Source organism: Lynx canadensis, chromosome A3 (assembly GCF_007474595.2).
Source record: "Lynx canadensis isolate LIC74 chromosome A3, mLynCan4.pri.v2, whole genome shotgun sequence".
Lineage (NCBI taxonomy): Eukaryota > Metazoa > Chordata > Mammalia > Carnivora > Felidae > Lynx > Lynx canadensis.
In genome coordinates this window covers 110,166,624-110,190,168 of record NC_044305.1, presented here as the reverse complement: position 1 = coordinate 110,190,168, position 23,545 = coordinate 110,166,624, and the positions used below count along the sequence as shown (strand labels likewise).

General features: G+C 45.1%; 1 protein-coding gene across 2 annotated transcripts in view; it reads left to right on the top strand.

Annotated features, from left to right (window-relative positions):
* The window catches only part of VIT (vitrin), a 105,743-nt gene that overhangs the window by 25,247 nt on the left and 56,951 nt on the right, over positions 1 to 23,545 (top strand). For both annotated transcript variants that reach the window (XM_030311316.2, XM_032592699.1), the window contains exons 3-4: positions 4,701 to 4,766; positions 18,322 to 18,478. In XM_030311316.2, coding sequence (XP_030167176.1) covers positions 4,701 to 4,766; positions 18,322 to 18,478 — 223 coding nt within the window. The remainder of the gene's footprint in view (positions 1 to 4,700; positions 4,767 to 18,321; positions 18,479 to 23,545) is intronic.

Here is a 23,545-nt window from a genome sequence, read left to right as displayed (position 1 = left end):
GCCAGTGCTTGACACATCCCACCGGCACTCAGGAATAATCGTGAAATAAATTGTCCTCCTTAGGGATGCTGGATTTCTAAGGTATCAGAGTCCAACTCTGTACCCAATTCTGATGTGTGGGTTTTTTCACCACACGAGGTGATTCCCCAACACCAGCTGAATGTCCTGTAATTTAACTCAATTCTGACTCTACCTACCTGAAGACGGCATCAAATTCAACAACTGCACCTATGGGGAGCAAGTGGTATACATGGGCTAAGACAGTAGCCAGCAAACTTGCGTTCTGGTTCCAACTTCTGCCCCCAAATAACTGCCGCTTTAGCCAAGGTGTTAACCTTGAACTTTGTTTCTTTTTTATAAAATAAAAGGATAACCTGCAAAGCTCCTCCCAGCTTTAATATTTGTGATCTGAAGCATAACTGTATGATTTATATGATTGTAGAGAGTAAGTTGTCCTGTCTTTGCTATGAAGCTCTGATTTATTTAATGCCAGATGTTTCATTGAGAACATAATCCCAAATTAAAGCATGGGGGAAATTTGAACTGCTTTAAAATGACCTGCCTCGTAAATCAGTTTTCAGGAAGGCATTGTGGACACTTAAAGAGAACCAGAGCTGGATAGTGTTTAAAGAGGTAAAAACAGATTGTAATCAGGAACTATTGCAGTAGAGGAGATCGCACTATAGAACTGGGCTCAAATCCAAATACAACAAGGAACATGGAGATTTCTATCCAAGCAGCAAGTCGCATGGGTCAGTGGATGGAAATTACTGAGTGAAGACATCAAGGGTGGGGGGTTCTTGCTAAAGGCAGACCAGGGCGATCAGGTATCAAGGGTGGAGGATTCTCTCTAAACAGGATTCTTGCTAAAACCAAGTGATGCAGAATCAACAAGGAGAGACAATGAAGCCCACGGTCAAAGGCCAGCTGGGAAGAGGGTCTGGAGGAGTTGAATTAAAGTTTGGTCGAGGAGAGAGTTTTTGTCAACACCACCGGAGTTAGTGTCTTCAGGGGTCCTGAAGGGATCTATCAAAAAGTTTATGGGCTAAAACGAGGCACTTCCATAAAAGTTCTGGGCACATAATAAGTTTTCAGTAAGTACTTCCTGATTTGGTCATTGATTAGATGTTCTGGCCCTACATGTCTTTTCTTGAAAGTAAGTGAATTCTGATTATAATTCATTATTGATAGGGAGAACTGGGACACAAGTGCCTATTAATCATACCAATGATTTTGGAATGGACTTTGCATTATCATAAGCCTATATGATTTCAACATGACCCAATTATAAAACATTTTGCCTTTTTCTAATTGTAAAAGAAACATATTCTATATAAAATATGGAATACATATATGGAATACACTATAAAATGGGGAAAATATAGAAAATAGAAATGATAATTCCATCATTAACATTTTGCTATGTTATTTCTCTCTGCATATATTCTAACTTTGTCAGAATCATTCTTAAGTTTAGAACTGAGCACTTGCCATTTAATATTCTTTAACACATCATTTGTAATAAATGCTCAGGATACTCCCATTGTTGGGATATTTCCAACATCTCATTATTTCCAGATTGCCATTATATATAATGCTGTAATGGACATTTGTTTACCTCACTTCTTATCTTTATCTCTAATTATAACTTGGGATATATTCCTAGGGGCATATTTTCTAGGACAAAGAATAGAAATATTTTTAAGGCTACTGACATATATTGCCAAATGGCTTTCCAGAATGACTGTACCTGCTTAGACTTCACCAGCAGTGTACCTAAATGCCATCATCTCAAATCCATGCCAAGATTAAGTATAATCTTGTATTCAATATTTACTGACATGATAAGAGAAACTATCATGTTTGGCTTTACCTTGCATTTCTTGTCATTAATGAGACCGAACATCGTTTTAAGCCAACTCATTTGTATTTATCTATAAGCTATCTGGATGATAATTTATTTAAATTGAATTTTAAAACAATCACACCTCAGCCCTCTCAACTGTACTCATGGCTACTCTAAAGAGGAAGAGAGTGAGAAGTGGGGGGAAATCTTTTCTTTGAAAAAGTAATATCAACAGTTCGTTGGTTTGGTAATTTCAAGCACTACTATCAAAAGGTGAGAACCGTATTCCCTTTATTCAACGTTACTCAAAACTAGAATATTGAATTTTCAACAATTGAGAAGTATTGCAACAAATTTCATAAACCATGATTGCCTTGGAACTTTGGCCTCTAGATTTAACATCCTCAGGCCTTCTAGACACTAATGGCCTCCATAGCCTGGTGACTAGCTACTCCTACAGAAGGGATTGGCTTTCAGACCTGTGGTCCACTTTGTCCTCGGAAGTGAGTATTGGCCATCCATCCCTTATTGGTCATCCATCCCCGCGCTCTGCCTGACTTCCTAAGAAAGGCAACACAAGACTGATTTTTCTCTTTCCCAAATTCAACAGTCAATTCACCATTTCCAGTGCAGGGAGGGAAGCCTTATATATGAGGAATGAAGACTTGCTTCAGGGCACAAGCACATTTGCAGCCTTATTGACCAGCCCTCCCTTTGAGGAGTGGTTTCTGGAGAGTTTTAATTAACAAGCATCTAAGCCAAGGAGAGGGCCTCTGCGTTCCATTGAAAATAATGACTTTATTAACCACTGTGGTAAAACTGAGCCCAGTTATGCATGTTTTCAGCCTGGAGGGTCATGGGGGAGCAAATGCAAGTGATAGGGTGGTCTTACCGAAGTATTTATAGTCCTAATGATACAGAGACTTGTAAACCACTTGCCACAGGCACACAGACCTGGGAGGACAGTATTTGGTTTTCCACAAATATTGATACCCAAATGTATGACTTACTATTTCATTTACTCCTTCTACTTGCTTAATTTTCTTCTATATACTTATTTAGTACTTGCTTTTTTTTTTTTTTAAATATTCTAGGGCTCGTTGTTTTCGTGGATAAAATGAAGATGTGTCTTTGCACAGAGTTAAATGACACAGAGACCACTATAAAAATTAGACCTCCAGGACACTCACACCCACCCAAACCCCAGAAGTAAATAACACGTAAAAAATGTCTGCCTTCATTCCACCTGGCTCGACTTCTGGGTCTCATTCAGTTCTCTTTCATGTGTCTGTTCTTGCAGGATATGGTATGTCAACTGTCCAGGCCTCCGCTTAACATTAAAGGTCGAAACTGGGGATAATTCAAGGGCTGTACCATTGGTGCAGACTAGCTAATCACAAGATAAATACAAAGTTTTCTTAACGAATGCTGGTGACATTCTCCTTCAAAGGTAGTTGCCAGTTCAAGAATTCCTAAGTCCATGTATGCTTACATTGAGCATCTGAGTTGTGTTACACACACACACACACACACACACACACACACACACACACGGCAGGAAGTAGAATGCCTATTTTGATTACTCTATCTCTCCATGTTTACCTCTGGAGTCCCAACCCCATCCACAAAGTGAGCTTCTCAAAAACGTGGCTAAAATAGAGACACGTGAAACAGTACCAGCTTTGGGTGGGTAGAGTAGAATAAAGGAAATAACAAAGGATCCGTGTGGAGATGAAGCAATTTATATTAAATCAGATGTTAGCTAAATTCTGATACATCCATACAGTGCAATACCTTGCCCACACTTAAAATTATTGTGAGAGGCACACTTAATGACATGAAAAAGTGTTTGTATATATCCTCAAGTAGAAATAAGTTATAAAACATTGTAAACGGTGTGAGCATGATCAAAGGTTTGTTTGAGCACCTGCATGAATAAGTACACATATAGAAAAAAACCCAAAAATATTATACTCTTGTGTTCATCTATATTTATATTTTCCTTACTGTTCTTTGTGTTTTTTTACATCCTTCAGTGAGGAACGTGCACTATTTTGGAAATAAGAAAAACTGGCCAATGTTATTTTTTAAAAACACAAGGCTCAAACTGGTAACGTGACTTCGAATTAAAAAGGAGAGAGTTCCCCCTCCTTCCTCTGGTGTTACACCTCCTGAAGACAGCCGTCTCCAAAAGCTGTTCTATTCCTGTTTCTGAGGGGAAAGGTCAGCTACCTGCAGTTGGCCTTGATGGGGCACAGAACCAGGTGCTGCACCAACAGGGGACACCCAGGTCACACCTAAGACCGTGCGACCAGTCCCCCTCTTCTCCCCAGCCCCCCTCCTCCTGGTTTACTTTTCCCTGCCAGCCCTCCCTTTCTCACTCGCATGCACATGCGCAGACATGCACACAAGCAAACGGGCATGCGCATGCGCATGGAGTTCTCCGACCAGCGGGGAATTAGCCATTTGGAAACTGAGTGTGGACCGGCGGAAAGAGCGCTGGAAGAGGTCGGTGCTCATCCTTCCTCCATCATTTATTTCTGCGCCAAGCAAAGAGTAGACTTCTCCAGGCCCACATTTCCTCCTTTGGAAATTGGAGAGAGGGGAGTTGATGTGGTGAAATGTGAAGAAAAGCAAAGGGCAGGTATCCAAGAGATGTTTTTGAAAGGCCTGTTTCCGCGGAGGACAAAAACACAAACTAATCGTCTTATTTCCCCGACCTTCATTTAAGGGAAAATTAGTTCCACCAATGAGAATATTTTAACGTGGGATCGAAGCAAAGATAAGGGTCAAAGGAAAGTGTTTAGGTAAAATGATACTGATTAGGTTTTCTTCAATTTTTTTTTCCATGTAGTTTTGCTGGCGACTGGAATACACTCAAATAAAGACATGACAAAGAAGATTAAAAGGCCCAAGTTAAGTAAGTAAAACTGCAGTACCTTATTAGCATAAGACTTGTATCTCCCGTGTATTGGGCTGTTATGCTTGTTTCAGATAATTTGGAAGGTTTGGGGTTTCTTGGTCTTCCTTCAATTACTTTGCATTCAGTCTAATTAGTAGTAATTATTATTTACCACCTACTTCATTCCACAAAAGCATCTGAAATAGCGCTGATTTTAGGGTAAAAGATATGTGGTCCCATCATATTGGAAAACTTCAAAATGCACCTACAAAGGCCGGGCAACACCAAGTCTCTATGGCTAAGCTGGAGTAGCTAGTTTCTTGCCATTGAAATGCTGTCTCAATTCTCCATACCAGAAAATTGAGTCTGGCTAATGCAAACATGTTCACCTTCCAGCATGCTCTGGGATAAGAAGGTAAATCTCACAGAAAAGTGCATAAGGTTTCACACCTCATCAGTGGAAAGAGGAAAAATAAATTTCATTTTTGGATAATAGATCAGTTAAAATTAGATGACAGAAAACCCAGAATAACAATTGCTTAAATAGGAGCAAAGCTTCTTTCTCCTGTAAACATAGTCAGTTTGGGCTTTTATGGAAGGTTTACAGTCTCCAGGGACCTGGACCCCTTCTGTCTTGTCATTCTGCTCTCCTCAACGTGGCTCTCAACTCATTGCCCAGAATGGGTGCCCCAGCTCCATCCATCACATCCACATTCCTGTCAGCAGGAAGAGATGAAGAAGGACACATACCCACCCCTTTAAAGATAAGTCCAGCAAGTTAAATACACCACTTCTACTTAAATGTCATTGGCCAGCTTTAAGGAAGAATGGGAAATGTCTTCATTTCAAGCATCCACATGCCTAGCTAAAAGTAAGGGATTGTATTACAGGAAAGAAGGAAGAATGGATATTGGGAAATCACTAGCAGGACAGGACATAGATGGAAAATCTCACACTCCAATACTGTAAACACGCTCAGATATCTGGATCTAAATTTGTGCATTTGATGGAGGCCTAAGTGAAGGTATATTTATAAAGGACCATGAAAGAAATGCTGTAGATATAGTCAATGTTCTGTGCTTCCCACAACTGAAACTTCTTCACAGGCATTAAATTTAGATGCTGGCAATCAGCAACATTAATAATTTGAAATAAAAGAAAGATATTTGCTTCACACACCATTCTTTTTCCCTTCTGCTCCTTTAAACCCTCCATGTGGGATTTCCTGTTGAAATGAGACCAAAAGAGCAGCCATCCACAGCCTCCAAGCCTAAAATCCTAAAAAGGAATCAGCTGTTTATTTATTCCTGTCGGTACCAAGAGCCAAGAGAATCAGCCCAGGGGCAGATGTGTGTTCAAAACAATGATTGGGTTAATATGGAGACAAACGCACACCCAAGTATGAATTCCTTTGGGCTGTTTCCAGTATCTTCATTAACTCATCTACAAAAATCATGAAAGGCTCCATGATTACCATGACAACAGTTGTCAGTGACTATGAAAGCCTGTGCTAAATGACCCAAAGGCAAACCTCTTTGAGAGATCTCAAATGGATTAGATTTCTGATATGCTAAATTCTAACCTTATACTCGAAATCTCCCTGGTGATGCAGCACATTTGAATCAATACATGCAAGAGGCCTTTTCTCTAGTTGGAAACCCTGGCACAATGATGCAATAAGGGGGGTAGGGAGATGGGGATACAGTGAAGGTAATAGGATATTCCCAAACCATGGCAATGTCTGATTCTTTACCTCAGGAGTATTTCCAAATGACAGTCTATATGGCTTGAGGCCAAAGTCATTTTCATGTTTTCTTTTTGCTGTTGTCAGTCTGCCACTGGGGTAGGTGACTGATGGCAAAGAGGCACTCCATTCATTTGATCAGTATTTATTGAGTGCCCACCAAGTACCGGTTTCTATGTCAGACACCCAGATACAACAGCAATTGAGACAGTCTTTGCCCTCACAGAGCTCAGAATCTAGGGAGAAAGAAAGGCAAGTCACCAGGCAGCTAAAGGTACTCCAAGAATGTGGAGAAGAGCTGTATATCTGGGAGGGCTTCCTGGAGGAAGCACCACACCTACACTGATACATGAAGACCGACTAGGTATAGACCAGGCAAAGGTGAGAAGAGAGGGATGCAAGCAGAGAGAAAACAGCACGCTTAAGGCCTGGAGAGTGGAAAGAGCTAAAAAGTAGTTTGATGTGACTGAAACGTAGAGTAGGAAGTGAAGGTGTTGAGATAGGAGGTGAAGGACTAAACAGGCGTGGGATCGTGGAGAGCTTTGTTACCGTGCCCGGGAATCTGGACTTCCTTATGAGGGCTATGGGAATATCTCAGTGCACATTATTTTGGTTGCAATCAGCATAACTCCAAAAGGGATTTTGGCAGGACGTGGGTGGGGGGTTGGTAGCTGGAACTCGCTGGAACCGCACCCCAGACAAAAAGGCCCCAAGAATGAGTACCTCTGCTTCTCTATGCATGTCTGCCTCACTGTCTCCCTCTCCCTCTCTCTCCCTGGTCCTCCCTCTCCCCCTCCCTTTACCCACTCTGTGCACAAGGTGTCTGTCAATACTGACTCCACATTCCTGGGAGAGAGAACCTAATTGCATCATCCCAGGCGGCAGGGTGGTTCTCAGAGAAGACTAAAGTAGTTAGGGTTGTGCTGGGGAAATAAGACCATCCTGCCAAGAAAAAAAAAAATTGAAAAAACACAAAACTCTTTCTGCCGACAAATGGAGAGAGAGGAGAGAGCATGCAGTTTGTTGGTGAGGGTACTGATTTACACGCATGTACGGGTACAGTGAAAGCATCTACTGAGTCTGCCCAGCTCTTCACACGAAGGTCTACAGTGAAGTAGGAGGCACGACAATTACATCTTCTCTCATCTCCTTGAGAGGTGAATGCATGGACTCCGTGGTTGTCTCCCCTATACCTGGACAGCCCCGAGCTCCTTCTAGAAGTAAGTATTTATGGATCCACAGGTCAGAAGGCTGAAGGCCTTGCATCATAAGATCAAAAGGTGGGCCTTTTTGGAGCCCATATTCCCAGGAGATGCTCAAAAAGGAGGAGGTGGGGAGGAGGTGGTCTCCGACCTCTTCCCCAAGGAAAATGTTGTTTCATTTCCAGCTCAGCTGACACCCCAAAATGTATCTTGTAGGGAGCTACTGAAGGATTTTAGGCAGAAAAGGGAAATCATAAAAGCAAGACTTTCAACCAATCACTTTGGCCTCGGTGTGAGAACGAACTGGGTCAGTGATGCTCACAGTGTGCTCCTGGACCAGCCGCACCAGCCGCACCAGCCGCACCAGCAGCACCTGGGACCTTCTGCCCCACCCCGCCCAGGCTGCTGACATCAGACATGCGAACACCGGGTCCCAGCCATCCATGTTTTAGCAAGCCCTCCTGTAATCCCAGTGCCTGGTGAAATTTGAGAACCCATGAAGTAGACAGACATCCCAGATCAGGGGTACTTGCAGATATGATTGTAAAACCATGGGTACTCATCAGTGCCCTCTGGCCCCTCTTCGGGCCAGCCCTCCGTTGGCACCAGTGCCCATTCAAGGCTAACAAGAAGAAAGTAATCTGAGAGTTTTGGTGAGTGGACACTGACCCCTACGACCCATGCAGTGCTGCTCTTGACTCAGTGCCCACGACTTGGTGCCACAGGCTGGCAGAGCCAGATTGGAAATGCAGGTCTGTGTGAGGTTCAACCCCAGATGCTTTCTTAGTGCCTTCTGCCAAGCCAGCCAGGGCTTAGGAACGAAGTATCTGTTGCCTGGAGAAGACGAGGGGTGTGGGATGACTACGGGCTGACCAAATAGGAAATAAAGTAGAAGAGATGTGGTGAGAACAGGAAAAGGAGGAACCAGCGTGGGTGTCTTCCTTTGGTCTGGCCAGAAGCCATGTGCCATACAAGTGCATCTATTCTGTCTACATGTAGACTTTGCTTTCTCTCCTTCGTCTTCTTTATCATTTCTTTTTCTTATCTCCTTTTCCTTTTTCCATTTCTTTGGTCTTCCTATGGCTCCCCAGAGGCCCTCATGGATATCACTTATCTCCGTTGGGGGCCCTTCAGACCAAGAAGGTATTACATGTTGAAAATAATCTGGCATGGGAGTCTTACAAAAGGGAAAGCAAAGGTTAAAAAAAAAAAAAAGAAATGGGAGAAGCTCTTACAAACTTACTCCTTGCTCTTATGCATGGCCATTCATTTCAAGCTAATATTTTGCTTTCATGTACACAATTGTATTAGGCACAATGTAATTCCAGCACGCTTGGCTTATCACATCACTTCATTTTCTAATCAAATCAAGTCTGACTCCAAACTGCCAATTTCCAGGGGCTGAGAAATTAAAATTTCATCATTACAGGGGCTTCCTCCCTCCCCGCTCCAGTCCCTGGAAGGCTTATGCAATCTACAGTATTCAGGGAGCTCCCCTGCCCTGCTCAGTGTCCAAGCCCATGTTATCTGTAGAAGTTGGACACTCCATTGTTTTCTGAAATGTGGGATCTTGGGAAAGATGGTGGCAGTCCCAGGACTAAGGATTCACTGTGAGGGGCACCACACCAGGTATTGCTCCCAGATATTTTCCTCCAAGGCAGCTATTAGGGAACAGAGACATTTCCCCCACCGAGACCTACCTGCCCACTCCCACCTTCCCAGTCTTGGAAGATCATTTCCTCTCCATCACTCGTTGGGCTGACCAAGCTCAGTGCTCTCAAACAAGGGGGATTTGGAGAAACGAATTCCCAATGTGTGAGGGAGAGCTGTCTTTGGGCAACTCTGCCCTCTCTCTTGCAACCTTGAATTCCAGAGGTGGGAGAAGACAAAGGCCTGATTACCTTCTTAGAATAGTAAGGGGGGGGGGGAGGAATACAATCAGAATAAACCCAAGTTAATGTCTCAATAAATCAACCCACTGTATAGTCCATGGTAAAGCTTACCACACTATATGCAATGAGAGTTTCACCAAGTTTATTTTTAGAGGTGATTTCTCAAGGTTCTCATTTTCCTGATATGTTTTGGAGCCATGGGTCTGACCTTACTTAGAGGCACCTCAGTGGTAGACATAGTCAGTACAAACCTATTCAAGCAGTTGCTAATAAATGACCAAAATGTGGGGGCATTTTTCTCAATTGTTGTAGGCTACAAATAATTATTGAAGGGTTCGGGTATATTCATAAGACTCTTCTCCTAAGGCAGTCACTGTACTTTATGAATTTTAATTGTTAACTTCATCTATGTGTAGATTCCACATTCAAAAAAGAGCCTAGTCTTCAACTCATGAACATTTCAGGCCACACTGTAACAAACACATCATATGTTTCCCCTTAAATTATGTCCACCAGCATCTCTGGAACAATCCCTGCCAGGCAGTGTCTGTAAAGGAGGGAAAAAATCTTTTAAGTTATGAAGTCTCCTCCATAGCTTTTCTACATGTAAGGAAGCCCCAGAAGAGCCTCAGAAGCAATGGCTTCTGTTAAAAGTGGGTTCAGGCGAGATGGCATCACACAGGTGAGAGCCATGATCAGCTCCATGCAACATGTTACCAGCCATCCATCCTGCAGAATCCCTGACTTCAGTGAGCACCCAATCTTGTAGAAGATAAAATTAAATTATGCAAAGGTGAGACCTCCTGGACCTAATTCCCACTGCCACACACACACTAAATGAGTTTATATGGCTCCTATGTGCACTACACTTCCTCTGCTCTGTACTTATCCCACATTCTTAGAAGAGCTTTTTTATAGAGTCTGTCTTGCCATCTAGATCAAAAGCAACATGAAGACTCATTGAATGCTCATTGGGTATTTGTTGAATGGATGGACAAATCAACAACAAAAACAACATCCAAAACCCACTATAAAATAAAGCAAAATGTGGCAAATGATTACATAAGAATAACAAGGGATGTATGAATAAGATTCATACTGGGGCGCCTGGGTGGCTCAGTCAGTTAAGCGTCCGACTTCGGCTCAGGTCATGATCTCGCGGTCCGTGAGTTCAGGCCCTGCGTCGGGCTCCGTGCTGATAGCTCGGAGCCTGGAGCCTGTTTCAGATTCTGGGTCTCCCTCTCTCTCTCTCTGACCCTCCCCCGTTCATGCTCTGTCTCTGTCTCAAAAATAAATAAACGTTAAAAAAAAATTAAAAAAAGATTCATACTGCTTTGATGAAGAAGCATTCGAGGTAGGACACGAACTGAAAGTAGGGCAGAGGTATGTGGGAGGGTTTTCTAGGTAGACTAAGCCCAGACATCCTGGGGAAAAAGTGGAAGATGATGTCAGGAAACAGTGAGTGATGTAGTCGGTTTAAGTGTGGGGGAGTCATGGGAGATGCAGCTGGGAAATGGGTTAGGACCAGACAAGGCCAGGTGGAGAAGCTTTGTTCTTTGCCATTCATTAGATGATGGGGACCTTCAGAGTTTCCTGAGCTGTCTACACAATGAAGACAACAATCAGTAGGATAAGTAACAGTGAGATATTCTCCAGGGCAGTAAAGCTACATTCTGAAATATTTCCATTACATTGAGTCTGTTAAAATAGTCTTAACTTGCAGTGAAATGTACAACCTTTAATCCACGTGGTTCTTTCCAATAAGTTAACCTTAATACCTTGTAAGGCATGGAAAGATTTTTGCAATCAACCTTGAAAGGTTGATGATTCCCAGAGGTACTGCCTTGGGCATGAAGAGGTAATTGTTCTGGGACTTGGTTATTTAGTGCATTGGACACTGATGAAGAGACAGCTCTGGGTGGTTGTCAGATTTGGGCAGAACACACACACAGCTTCCCGAGGAGGCTCACGTGTTGTTAGCTGTAGCAACTTGTGAGTAACCTTCAGTGCTTGCTTGCTTCTTAGACACCTGGTACCAACACCAGTGTGTTCTCCACACAGAATGGTGTGTGTGCCCTTTCTCAGACCATGAAACAGGAAGAGGATTCACTTTCTAGCCCTCCTTCTGAGGTGGGAGTGAGAAGGGAGGTGCACTCTCTGTGTTGCAGATTTTTAGTTGAGCAAACTCTACCATGGCACTTGTCAGAAATAACAGGAAAACAATGGGATAAATGCACAGATGAGTGCGTGCGCGCGCGTGCACACACACACACACACACACACACAAATTTTCAAGAAATATTCACCCACTGGTGGTTGTCAGTGATCTCTGAGTTCAGGAAAACCCTTAGGATTAGATTAGGGAAGAGTAATTTAATTCTTTCTCTCAGTTACGGAAGAAGTAAACAGGTGGAAGCGGCAAAACTTTGGCTTTAGAGCCAGAGACCTGAGTGCGGGTCCTACCTCTGCCACTTACTTAGTACTTGGGCTTGGGCAAGTCAACTCACTTCTCTGAAATGTAGAAATAATATACCTCTCAAGGTTTTGTAGGGTTCAAGTGAAAGAAAAAATGTGTATTAGAGTCCTTTGAAAACTAAAAATAGGTTATTTTTAGAGACACAAACTTTTGCAGCTGCCCAAAAGCTGTGTTGCCACAGATAGATTAACCTCTGTTCTCCAGTCACTCCTTCATCGCTGTCCTTCCATAGCATATGGAAGCCTGGTTAGAAGGACCAACCTTTATAGAGTTTTTAAGAAGTGCTTAAAGCTTGAGCTTGGAGTTACCTGTTGAGGCACATGCTCTCTACTGGGTTTGCCTTTGTAAACAATTTCCATCACATGTCTTATGTTTCCCTCCAATGTCGCTTGATATAGTCTTCTTAAGGAATCTTTTATGACCAAAGGAAAATATTTTTAACCCCAAGGCTTCACATCTTGGCAAAAGCTTGTCTCAGGGAAAATGTGGCTTAGTGTTAGAATCAGACATGTTAGAGTTCAAATCCAGCCCCACCACTAACTAATGCTGTCATTCCATCATCTAGAGTGATGTCGTCCCAGTGTTAGCTTGGCCACCATGGATCCTCAGATGCCAGATTAAACCTGTATAAATACCAGTTCTATAATCTTTTAAAAAGTCTGGAGCGTTCCCCATGATTTCTGGAGAATCTGCAATCAACTTCCTGATTTCTCTACCTAGTCACTCCTGTGTTGCAATGGCCTTCCTGTTCCACCCTGCCCTGTGATTCAGCTACTTTACTAACTTGTACAAGAAACTTCCCTGCATCTGATGTTTTATCATATTTTGGAGCTTTTACTATGGACTTTCCAGGATCAACAGAAGGGGTCATCTTGTAGAGCATAAAATTTTCTGCTAACACCTCATTTCACCCTCGCTCTCTCTCCCTTACCATCTCATGCCGCTACCTCCCTCTCAAGCCCCTTTTACACATAGATGCTTCTCCTTGCCTCTCTGAAGAGTTCAGCCCACACACAGGTCCTTGGAAGCTCAGCCTCTATCCCGAGTAGGCTTATCAATAAATTTCTTCTGAAAAAAGCTATTGTACAGTCCTGGAAAGAGGGCTAGCAAAAACAATTTCTGACATCTTGGTTATGGCAGGATTATTAATTCATCTAGTCCCCATGTGATTTGACCCCTGCTGACCTCCCAGTCTGTATCAGAGATCCCTCTCTCCCTCCCCCACTGTTGTCTACACACACTGGCCTCCTTTATATTCTTCAAACCACCAAGCCCATTCCCACATCAGAGTTTTTGCACTGGCTCTTCTTTCTGTCTGAAGGCTCCTTCTTCTAGGCTTTTGTTGCCTAGCACATTCTCATCACCAAGTAACAGTGGTAGGAGATTAAGTAGACAGGAGTACAGGGACCAAGTCCTTTGGGCCTTGTAGACCATCTCAAGGAGCTTGGACATTATCCTAAGGGCAATAAGAAGCCAGTGAGGGTTTTAATCAGGAAACTGATGAAATGTGATTACATTTTTTTTTTAAGAATCACCCTGACTCTCCAATGAGGAAAGCTTGGGGCAAAGGGTGGGCAACATGGAAGGAAGAAGACAAGATAGGTGGCTATTATGCTAATAGTCCAGACAGGAAATGTTGGTGACTTGGACCAAGATGCAGGTAGAGAGAAATAGCAGATTTGGAAATAAAACTAATAAGATTTGCTAATGGACCAGTTCATTCATTCATCCATTCATTCATTCAGCAGACATTTTTGATCAGCAGTAAACAAAGCAGACAAGAATCCCTACTTTTGTGGAATATATATTCCAGGAGGTAGATGAAGATCTGACTGAAACTGGGGCCTTGACAAGTAGTAACATTTACACAGATATAAGAAAGAGGGTTCCAGGTGTGGGAAATGATACAAGCCAAGTTTGCAAGATGACATGCATTTGAAAAGTGCCAGGAGCAATACTGGCGAGCCCAGAAGTCCTGTGGAGGGGATTGGGAAAGGCCTTAAGGATTCTGAAATTTTTCCACGGGCAGCAAAATAGTATTGATGGTTTTTGCCCAAAGATTCAAGGTGGTCAAGGACCGTTTTAAGAAAAATGGGCAAGAATGCTTTGCAAAAGAAGTCACTACCAAGGAAGGATTCACATGATCTGGTCACTGGGCATGAGGATCAAGGAGACGGTTCATCTTCAAATTTTATTTAAAGGTCATTTTTATTTCATTAAATTAATGTTTTTGCATAATTATCTTAAAAATAGGACTTTGCTTGAGTTCAATAGCACAGTCTAACAAATTTCGTATTCTGTTTCAAATTTCTAACAAATCAAATTTCACATCAAAACTGTTTATACATAAGTGCTTTTATGTTATAATAATTCCTCCTCATAAGCTGCCAGGAGGCAACCTTACAAAGGGCTTCTCTTAACTGATTAGGAAACCTATCTGTTTTCCAGAAGCAATGTAGCTCACCTGGGATCAGTGAAAAGATGAATAGAAAACAAGTATTCCGTTTGATTTGGTCTGCTATGTGATTGGCGTATTGTATGCGACATTACCCAGTCTGATAACCCATCACCTGATCCATTGTTAGATCAGGCAGAAGACCTACCCCTAGTATTCCTGTGTTGTATGAAATAGTGACTCAGACAGTACCAGTTTTGCCCAGGGACCCGCTGAGATCCATACAGCAAACACAGGACCTCAGTGAGCAGCAACTAAAGTTCATCTCTCAGTTCTAATCATCTGGGTTGTAAGCGGTTCCCTATTGCCTATGGCTGGTGCCAAGGACCTCCAGGAAGAAATCTTGGCGGATTCTGCAATGCTCTCATGTGAGCTCTGTCATGAAAGTGATAGTGACCATGAGAAAGCAAGGTAACCTAAAGGCATCCTACTAGGGAGAAGAAGAGTACATGGCCAAGGAACAGGTCTCTGTGCAAAGGTTCCACCCAAGCAGTTCTGGACAACCCTAGCATCTCTGTGACATCAGCCCCGGGCTCCCTCACCACCATGGCACCTGTCTACTCTGGAAGGACCGGGAGAGGCTCTCGTCTTGCTTTCTTCAAACGTTGCTGGCAGTAAACCTTTTGGTTTACTGATAACCTTCTAGGTTATCCCCTGAGGTTGACAGTGGGGAAGCAGCGCGCGCTGCCCACCCCCCTCACCAGGCATTTGCCAAAGGTCTTCCTCCTCCCCTCAGACCTGAGGATGATACTTCCTGAGCTGCCTTAATTTTGTCTTGTCCTCTTAAGGAAGTCTTAGTTCTGCACGGTTGAGATAAAACCCAGAGAAGGGTGAAGGGAGATATGAAAATGAACCTGAACAACAAAAGAGAAAGAAAAAGGAAAGGAAAACCTAAGCTGTAAGATCAGAGTGGTTCAAAAGTATTCAGAGGAAATGAAAAGAGAAATCACTTCCTTTGGGCTATAAGTGGATGGATGAAAGATTCTTCGAGGTTACAGGAAAACAGGCTACTTCACAAATAACTGGGGGAATACTTTAAAGAACCAAACTGTGGTTTCTATACTCAAAGAAAAGTGGCCCCCAAAATGCAAATGGCCGCTTCTTCCTGAGGCTGGATTCAGACATTACACTTCCCAGTGATTTGGGCAATTACTTTTAATTAGCTCACTCTCTCCAGCTTAATTTTCTGTACAAATTTAACAAATATTTGACCTTTAGCCACACTTTGCCATTGCACTCTGTTTTTCCAAAGTACATGAGCATATGTGCTTGATTTCATTTTTCCCTGCTATGGGTTGAGTTAATTCACTGATTTTGCTAATCCAATTGGGTGCAGTTAAAACAGAGCTTGTTTAGGGCACTTCCAGGCCTTTGTAAAAAATGAAACAAACCCCTTGAGGGAAAGGGGAACTTGATTAGCAGGAAGCAAAATATTCCCATGTGACATTTCCCCCCCCCCACTTGTCTTTTTAAAACAACTATTTCATGGAAAATCCTTTGCGTGTGTTGTGTATACCTTAAAGTCTTTCAATAGCGTTGATCACTGTGTAATACTCAGGCAATAAGCTTCCAGATATACCCCCATTTATTCCACTCCAGAAGATTTGGGTTGGCCTACAGGAGAGCCAAAGTCACATCCACATTAAATCCCAGTTCGCAGAGCTGGTCACCTCCTGGTTCAAATCCCTAAGAACCAAGAAGGCATGCTTCCGTTTTGTGTCCATGTAAAGGAGCAGATGCATTTGGGGGTGGGGAAGTGGTGTGCGGAAGGGAGGAGAGCCGAACACGTCCACTTACGCCCAGGGATCAATTAACTAATTTAAGGAGACACTACACTGGCGTCTTCAGCCCCCAAATTGCTTACAAAAGAAAAAAAAAAAAAGATATTCTGAGACTCAAAATAGTAAATGCAGACTTGAGTATCGGGATTTAAGAGAATGAAAGATAAAAGGAAAATAGCTTTGGAGAGGAGGCAACCTGTGGTAGGGAGAAGAAAACCACAGGCTGTTCTGAGCACAGCACTCCGCTTCTTAACCTAGACCACAAATTGTTTTAGCCTGTGATCAGACTCAGCACCCCCCCCCCACCCCCCGGGGGAGGAGGGCTTCCGATATCGTCTGGGAGGAGCTTAGGAAAAGAGCAGAAGTTCTAACATCAGTTTTCTCTGCAGTCTGAGAGAAATGCAACTCTGCTCCATTCAGGTACATAAGGGTTAAAAGAGAGAGAGTGGGGGGGTGGGTGGGGGGAGTTTTGGGTACAGCTGGAAGCCATTAACAACTCTGAGACCATCTCAGTAACCCAGGGAGAGGGTGGGTGGCCTGGCAGAGATCCTGGCTCCATGCATGTCCTCACCGACTCTTAGCCCTGGGCGGGGCTTGATTCTACCTCCCACCCAATGGAGAAATCTCGTCTTCAACTCTTCAGTCCCTGCTTGCATACTTCAGCTCATGCACCGCTTCACAAGGCAGCCCATTCCTTCAAGGACAACCTCGATCACTGGAAGGTTCTTCTTTGCAAAATTTGCCTCTATGGAAAGTCGCTCCTTCAGTTCTAGCTTGGTCCTCTGGTGTCCTAGCACACACCAGCCCTACGTGTGAAGACGGCAATCACTTGTCGCCTCCGAATTCTCTCCTCCTTGTGGCCAGACAACCCGTTCTGCCAGCCAGCCCTCCCACCTGATGGTTTACAGACACCTCCTGAGCCTCTGCCTATTTTTTGAACTATGCTCATGTTTCAGAATCTCTTCTGGAGACCAGGGCCCTGAACGGAATACATTTCCCAGCTGCAAGGGCACCAGTATAGTATCATCCAGGAGACCTTGTCCTTCAGAGTTTCTGAGGGAAATTTCTCCAAGGAAGATGCAGCTACATCCCCTTTTAGTTGCTGCCCCTGGAGAACCTACCTCACCTCGTTCCCAGATAAGCTTTCGGCTCTAGAACACTTGCCTGATGGATGGTGCTAGTCTGGCAATGGCTGTCACAAAGCCAAAGAAGGACAAAGGAGACAGGAAAGACTGAGCTTCCCCTGGCTGCTCTGCGGGGGGGGGGGGGGGGGGGGGGGGGGGGGGGGGGGGGGGGGAGGGTCCTAGTTTTCCATCATGTGTTGAGGCAGATGAGTAAATATCACTATCATCTTGAGCCCGGACCTAGGACCCCTGTCTAGGACCACGACCTAAGATCTCTTCCATTATCTGTCTCCCCTGCCCAGAAACCTTCCACTGTGTCCCACCTCCTGCACAGAACACAAGCCCTTAAGCCTCCTGACCCGGCCCAGCCCCCCCCACCCCAATCCCCACCTTCCCACCCGGCTCCAGTACAGAGCCTCTGATGCATCAGGCCGCCTGGCCCCAGCCCATGCTCCCTCATCTACCCTCCCTGAAATACCTTCCCTGTGGCCCGAAAGGTCGTCTGACAGTTCCCTCTTTTCCCGAACTAGCTCCAGAGCATCTGAAAAGCCAGTGTTCCCCAGTCATGGACCCACAGTGACATTGCTGACCCCCCCGCCCCCCCCCCCGGAGGTGGGTCTTTTCCCAGAGTTCTCCTCTTCAATTGTCTCAATAAGCACAAGAATCCACCTCTGTTTTTGCTCTCAGCAGGTTAAATGAGGTGGATGGTCACTGTTGTTCTTTTAGCCTGAGGAATGTCCTAATTATATCTTTGCTTTCATTATATGGAGAGGACCCAGGGTCGGCCCAGGCCCTGGCTTTTAGAGATTAAGTAAATGATCATGTATGACCTGACAGAGCCACCCAGTGTATAAGCTGATACCCCTAGGTGTAATTTTGGCCTCATTTTGCTTTCCCAGCTGTGCCTCAGATCAACTGTGATGTCAAAGCCGGAAAGATCATCAATCCTGAGTTCGTTGTGAAATGCCCAGCAGGGTGCCAAGACCCCAAATACCACGTTTATGGCACAGACATCTACGCGTCTTACTCAAGCGTGTGCGGTGCTGCGATTCACAGGTGGGTAGCTCCACGGGGCTTAACAACCAGCACCCAGGCTGCGGGCAGGGCTCCCCCCCACCCCCCACCCCTCCCACCCCCTGCCATGCAGGGCTGCCTGCTTTAGCAAACGAGACTCTACAAATGTAACCGAGCATCCTGTATTTCGTGTGGCAACCCTATCCCCTGGGATTAGGCAGAGGCCAAGCATGGCCCCGAGTCTCCTTTCACAGCACTCCGGGGAAAGGACTGACTTCATGGGACGGGGAGAATTCTACTCTCTCATGTTCGTGACAAGGGAGCCACAGTTCTCGGTGACGTGAAGCATGTTTTTTCTACCTGTACATGCTGAACAAGGCAATAATCGGGATGTGACTAAGCAAGGCACAGAAGGGTAGAGAAAAAGTGTCACAGCCGTGGCGATGGCCTGGAGACAAGTAGAACAGGACACGTGAGAAGGAGGGTGGCAGGTGCCACTGCTTGGTCAGCTGTCCTCCAGGAAGGAGGACAGGAAGCATGACATGTTTTGAACTAAGTCACTGCCTAAATGAGGAGAGGCAAAAGTGACCTTCACAGAATCCTCATCCTTCTTTCTTTTTTTAAGTTTATTTATTTTGAGTGAGAGCGCGTGCGCAAGCAGGGGAAGAGCAGAGAGAGTGGGAAAGAGACTCCCCAGCAGGCTCCGTGCTGTCAGCGCAGAGCCCCGCGTGGGGCTGGAACTCACCAACTGTGAGATCATGACCTGAGCCGAAACCGAGAGTCAGCCACGTGACCGAGTGAGCCACCCAGGCGCCCCGAAACGCTCGTAACCTCTTTTGCTCAGGCTGCGAGTCCTAACACAGGGGAATGCGTGTCCACGCAGCGCCTTTGACAAAAAGGCCAATGGGTCTGGGTCAAGCGCCTCACCTGTGTCACCTTATTTAATCCTCACAGTTCCCAACACCGTGGCTGCTACTACCGTCCACATCTTGAGAGAGAGAGAGAGAGAGAGAGGCAGACTAGATTTTCTAAAGCTGCACTGTTAGAAAGTACCCGAGTGGGGACTGGCACCTAAGTCCAGCTCTTAACTACCACTCTGAGACTGCTTTGAGATGCGGCCCCTGAGTCAGTGCTCGGCCACCAGATGCCGGATGAAGTTTCTGAATCAGTCAGGCTTCTGTATCTTTTTCCTTCCTGCACACCGGTCAGGTGATAGTGCCGTCCTGTCTCTGCCAGACAGAGGGGCAAAGATGTAAAATTCACTCCCTTTGAAGGTGTGTCGTCAGCAGCTTTTCAGAAATTTGGGGAAGCAGCAAAAGCAAAGTCTATGTGTAAAATAAGACTTAAGAATTACTGGAAGAGTCTGTTGGCTGGCCTCTTTTCCCCACCACTGCGGGGGGATGATGAGCTGATTTTCCGATGGGAAAAGGACTACAAACGCTCTATTACGGAGAACTAGTGAAACATTCAAGAGAAACAATACCAGGGGCGCGTGGGGGGCTCAGTTGGTTGAGTGTCTGACTCCTGATTTCAGCTCAGGTCATGATCTCGCAGTTCGTGAGATCAAGCCCCGCGTGGGGCTCCTTCTGCTGACAGCACGGAGCCTGCTTGGGATTCTCTCTCTCCCTCTCTCTCTCTGTCCCTCCCCCACTCATGCTGTTCTCTCTCTCTCTCTCTCTCAAAATGGGTAAATAAACTTAAAAAAAAAGGGACAGAAACTACACCAAACACTATTTCTTAACGCCAGACTATGAAAAAAATATTTCGCTTTCACTCTGAAATAAATCTCCTGCAAAAAGGAAAGAGGCACACAAATCTACACACACATGCATATGCACGAATGCACACGTGCGTGCTCCCACATGTGTGCTTGCACGTATGTGCATGTACACCCACATCCCCACACACATGCATGCCCAGTCAGCTCCAGCACCATTGGCCCTCTCCAGGCTGTGTCTGTGTGGACACAGGGTCCGCTGCAGAGGCTGAGCCTGTCTTTGGGTTGCCTGTATTTTCCCATCTGTGATCCAGATGGTTGGCACTCTGCTCCCTCTGGCATTTGCTGGATCTCTCTTGCCTTTCCATGCTTCCCATGCAGGACAGAGTCACACAAGTTCATTCAACCTCACAAAGATGTCATCATAATCACAGTAATCCCTTGCACTATGATTCCCTCCTTCCAGCATCATCTCGACCCTGAGGCTGCGGTTAACATCCCCATTTGCTACAAGAGGAGCTGAGAAATAGGGAAGCTAATTAAGTTGCTAGTTAGTTGCAAATTCAGGATTAGACCTCATGTCCCCTGACTTCCAGTCCAGAGCCCAGGTGACATATGTACATAAGAACAGGGTCAGGGGTCCCAGCACTGCTTAATGTACAAGTGAGGATGTGAGGTAGATGTAGACTTTGGACCAGTAAGAGTTGAGAATGGCTTTATGATGGATGGAGACCCCACTGGGGAGAAAATAAGAAGGGTTTTGACAGGACCAGGACTCAGCAATCCCAATGTTGGGGGTTGGAGAGTAGGAAAGAACGTGGGGAGAGAATACAGAGGAGGGTAGAGGGGCGGAGGAGAAGAGCTTGAATGTTTTAGAACACAAGATTTGCTACTTTAACAACCGAGTGCCATTGTAGTTTTCTGGACCAGTGTCTGATCTAGTGCGAAACTACTCAGAAACTATTCAGAAACTGTCCCTGGGGAGGATGAATGGAGACCTTAAGGGAGAACAGAGAGGAGTTTTTTGATACTCTCAGTTTTGTTTTTCACAAACAGAATGAGTCTGTCTTCATAAGGCAGGATTTAAGACCTAGAACATGAGTAGAAAGTACACACGGGTCCTCCCATATTATCCCTTCAGAGTCCCCACGGTCAGAACTGGGAAGCTGGAGAGAGCATACTTTGGTTTAGAAATTCAGATTCAGCGTTAGAATTTAATATTAATACAATATATCATAATCAGATGTCTTATTATGAATGGTTCCCTTGATTCTGTCAACCCAAAGGGATAATGAACACACTGGAGGCATCATATTTCGGCTCAATCTTGTCCCGAACTAACCTCTATACATAGAGTGGGACCAAGTGCCAGGGAGGGGGAAGGTTTCTGCCCAATGGGGTGATGAGGAGGCCATCCCCATGCAGAGTACTCTTCATGCTGATTTTTTTAAATGTTTATTTTTGAGAGAGAGAGAGAGAGAGAGACAAGAGCATGAGTGGGGAGGGGCCAAAGAGAGAAGGAGACACAGAATGTGAGGCAGGCTCCAGGCTCTGAGCACAGAGCCGGACACGAAGATTGAACTTGTGAACCATGAGATCATGACCCGAACTGACGTCAGACGCTTAACTGACTGAGCCACCCAGGCGCCCCTCTTCATGCTGATTTCTGACCAGAGGCCCACCCTGAGAATGGCAGCTGTTCAAAAGGGCCCTTTTCTCTGAACCACGCAGCTGACCCTCAGCGTAGCCCAATCCCTGGATACCAGGGATAGGGAGGAGAAGGCCATGCCCAGTACCATGCAGGGCATCTAAGGAATGCAAAGAAGTAAAACTGTTTTGCTCTTTTGGAGAATATTTATGAGGTGCCTATCTCTGAGTGAGGATAGAAATGAGGGCACATGTACATAAATTCTCCAAAGTACCATGACTCCCATCTGCTTCATAAGCAAAACCACAGCCTCTTTCAGGCTGTCTCTCTTCTCTAGTGTCTCCTACAGTGCTCAAGTCTCTAGTGCATTCCATCTCCATGGACTACTAGCACCTGTAGTTCACAGACCATTGACCTCTCCAGTATCCACTCTTCTCTAGAATATCTGGGAAGATCCACATCCTCCAGTTAAGTCCACTGCCAGGGTCAGGCATCAGTCTGGTCTGCAACAGGGAAATCTCAGGAGCACACCCTAGCTGGGTATCACATCTTCCCCAAAGTCTAGGTTTTCAGCCTTACCTCACCCTCACAAGGGATATCAGCAGGCCTGTCCAGCTTGAGACCACCCCCGCCCCCACCCTTCCCATCTCCTTGAACAGCCTGAGGGAAGCTCAACACAGACCCCCATTCGCTTGCTTCCCTTCCTTCTAGGTGGCAGCTACTGTTCTTCTTTTTTTTTAATTTTTTGTTTTTTACATTTATTTATTTTTGAGAAACCGAGACAAAGTGTGAGCGAGGGAGGGGCAGAGAGAGGAGGAGACACAGAATCTGAAGCAGGCTCCAGGCTCTGAGCTGTCAGCACAGAGCCTGATGCGGGGCTCGAACCCGCAAAGTGTGAGGTCATGACCTGAGCCGAAGTCGGATGCTCAATCGACTGAGGCGCCCAGGTGCCCCTGTTCTTCTGACTCTTAAACAGGAGCAAATGCGTGCACACACACATTTCCTGAATACACTGGAGTATGAAACCAAGGGCAGAATAATTTCTTGGGAAGAAAATAAAAACATAAGTGTTATTGTGATTTCTAATTCCCTCATTAATTATAAGTAAAAGGAGCATGGGATAATTTTTTTTAATAACTAGAATTTTCAGCCGCACCAGAGCTGTGCTTGTAAATGTTTAACAACCAGCTCCTCAAACGCAGGGGTAATTCTGATTTTACCAGCTTCTGTGGCATAAATACTCCCACTGTGGCTGAGTCAAGCTACGGTGGGAAGCGAACCAACTCCCACGATCCTGAAAAGTTAACAACTGGCTTTCCTAAGCCAGCGTGAGTGGCACACCACTGACAGGCCTTCCAGCACAGAAGCCTAAAACACTGCCTTTTCCATACGAACATTTCTAATCTGGTTGGGAGACAAAAGCAACTCAAGAAATTTTTAGAAGATGGCCCAAGACCAAATACGATCAGAGTCTCGGTTGTGAGACAAGATTCTAAGGCATCGTTAGGAAGGGATGCCGCAAAGTCTTTCCAGAATCTCTGGAGAGAAGAAAGGGTTGGGCACTGAGCAACACAGGCCTTGTCAGGCGGAAGTGGGAGCTGGTTTTCCAGAGCAAAAGAGCAGGAGGAGCAGACACGGGAGTGGGAACCAGGTGCTCTGTCCGGGGAGCCGAGACCAGCCTAGCCACAGCTGGAATTGGTGCGGTAACAGATCCTGAGCCCCCGAGAGAAAGGAGGGCAGGGTT